Source organism: Habropoda laboriosa, unplaced genomic scaffold, assembly GCF_001263275.1.
Source record: "Habropoda laboriosa isolate 0110345459 unplaced genomic scaffold, ASM126327v1 scaffold67, whole genome shotgun sequence".
In the NCBI taxonomy this organism is placed as follows: domain Eukaryota; kingdom Metazoa; phylum Arthropoda; class Insecta; order Hymenoptera; family Apidae; genus Habropoda; species Habropoda laboriosa.
The window spans coordinates 4,713,322-4,714,645 of record NW_017100242.1 but is presented as its reverse complement, the minus strand read 5'-3'; the positions used below and the strand labels follow the sequence as shown (position 1 = coordinate 4,714,645).

The following is a 1,324-nucleotide window of genomic DNA, read 5'->3' as shown; positions in this document are numbered from 1 at the left end:
ATTATATGCAACTTTAATTATCACATTTATTCAAGTAATGAATTTGATTGCATACATTTTTTTAAAATAAGGAAGTAACTTATATTAAACTATTTGAACACTTGTTGTGTATTCACTTTAATACTTAAATTATTATTAATACAAACCATAAGGTTGTTTCCCTGGCATAGGACTAGGTTGTGGCATAGAATCACCCTGTCCTCTGTTTGTTAATGAAGGAAACTCAGACAGATCCAACAATGGAGGAGTACTTGTATCTCCACCTCCTCCACTGCCAAAAACAGAGTGAAAATTATTGATTTGAGATCCGTAATTACGACTTTGAGGTATTCCAAAAGTGCCCATGCTACCCATTGGATTCGAGGTTCTATAAATTTGTATTAACATTTTAATTTTTTTATATGAATTGTTACCATACAACAGGTATACAACAAAACATATTATATTATAACAAATAATACCATAACACTTATATATTGTAACAAATACATAAAAAATTGTTCTAACTACTTGGAATGGGGAACTAACCCAAGAGCAGGCATCGTACGTCTATCTGTAAAAGCTCTCTGCCCAAACAGTCCTCTGCTGCCCATAGGAGAGAGCTGTTGCTGTTGAGGTTGATGACTATTTTGTCCACCTCCTGCTCCTGATGCTCCAGGGTAAACGTTAGTAACTACTACCGCAGAGTTAGCTGAACTTGAAGTACTTGCAGATGACCCTGAGAACATGCCCGAGGTAGGTGTGACATGACCCATAAGGGTCGACGAATTTAAGCCCCCCCCACCACCCGTGCGCGATGTAAGGCTTGTGTTCGCAATACTGCGTGGTGGCTGCTCAAAGTTCAGGTTGGCCATAGCCTGCTGGCTCCACTACAAAGTACCTGCTAGGGCACACCAACACACTTTTATGTCAATTATCACAATCACTTGTTTTTTATTGCATCACTTGTAAGTTGTTCAATTTCATGGAACTCAGGAAAATCCATGACAATAACTCCTAGTAGCAACCTGTAATGATGAGGTAAAGACAAAAACTTTATAGCAGAAATAATGTGCTATTAATTACTATGGAAAACTTGTTTTCATTTTTAAATACCAACTATATTTATTTAATTTTTACCTCTTTATCGCAGCACCACAGCAATGGTCATATCAAAATCGAAGACAGGAAATGAGAATGGACCTATTGGCAAGTGAAGAATTTATTTTCATGAAGATGCTATCTAAGCATTACTTCCAAAAATTATACATATGTATATAATCTATATTATTACATGTGAAATATTTATTTACTTCTAAATGTACTTATGTAAATAGATAATTGT

General features: G+C 35.4%; 2 protein-coding genes across 6 annotated transcripts in view; one reads left to right on the top strand and one right to left on the bottom strand.

Moving 5' to 3' along the window:
* The window catches only part of LOC108571984 (malonyl-CoA decarboxylase, mitochondrial-like), an 8,231-nt gene extending 7,932 nt beyond the window's left edge, over positions 1-299 (top strand). Inside the window, exon 10 of the mRNA XM_017934154.1 lies at positions 260-299. Within this exon, the coding sequence (XP_017789643.1) occupies positions 260-299 (40 nt within the window). The remainder of the gene's footprint in view (positions 1-259) is intronic.
* LOC108571985 (CCR4-NOT transcription complex subunit 2) overlaps positions 1-1,324 on the bottom strand; it is a 4,497-nt gene that overhangs the window by 1,332 nt on the left and 1,841 nt on the right. For 3 of the 5 annotated variants that reach the window (XM_017934155.1, XM_017934157.1, XM_017934156.1), the window contains 3 exons: positions 1,120-1,182; positions 529-1,007; positions 147-367 (listed from right to left, as the gene is read on the bottom strand). In XM_017934155.1, the coding sequence (XP_017789644.1) occupies positions 147-367; positions 529-854 (547 nt within the window). In that variant the 5' untranslated portion in view covers positions 855-1,007; positions 1,120-1,182. The remainder of the gene's footprint in view (positions 1-146; positions 368-528; positions 1,008-1,119; positions 1,183-1,324) is intronic. The other 2 variants (XM_017934158.1, XM_017934159.1) reach the window with 2 other exon arrangements.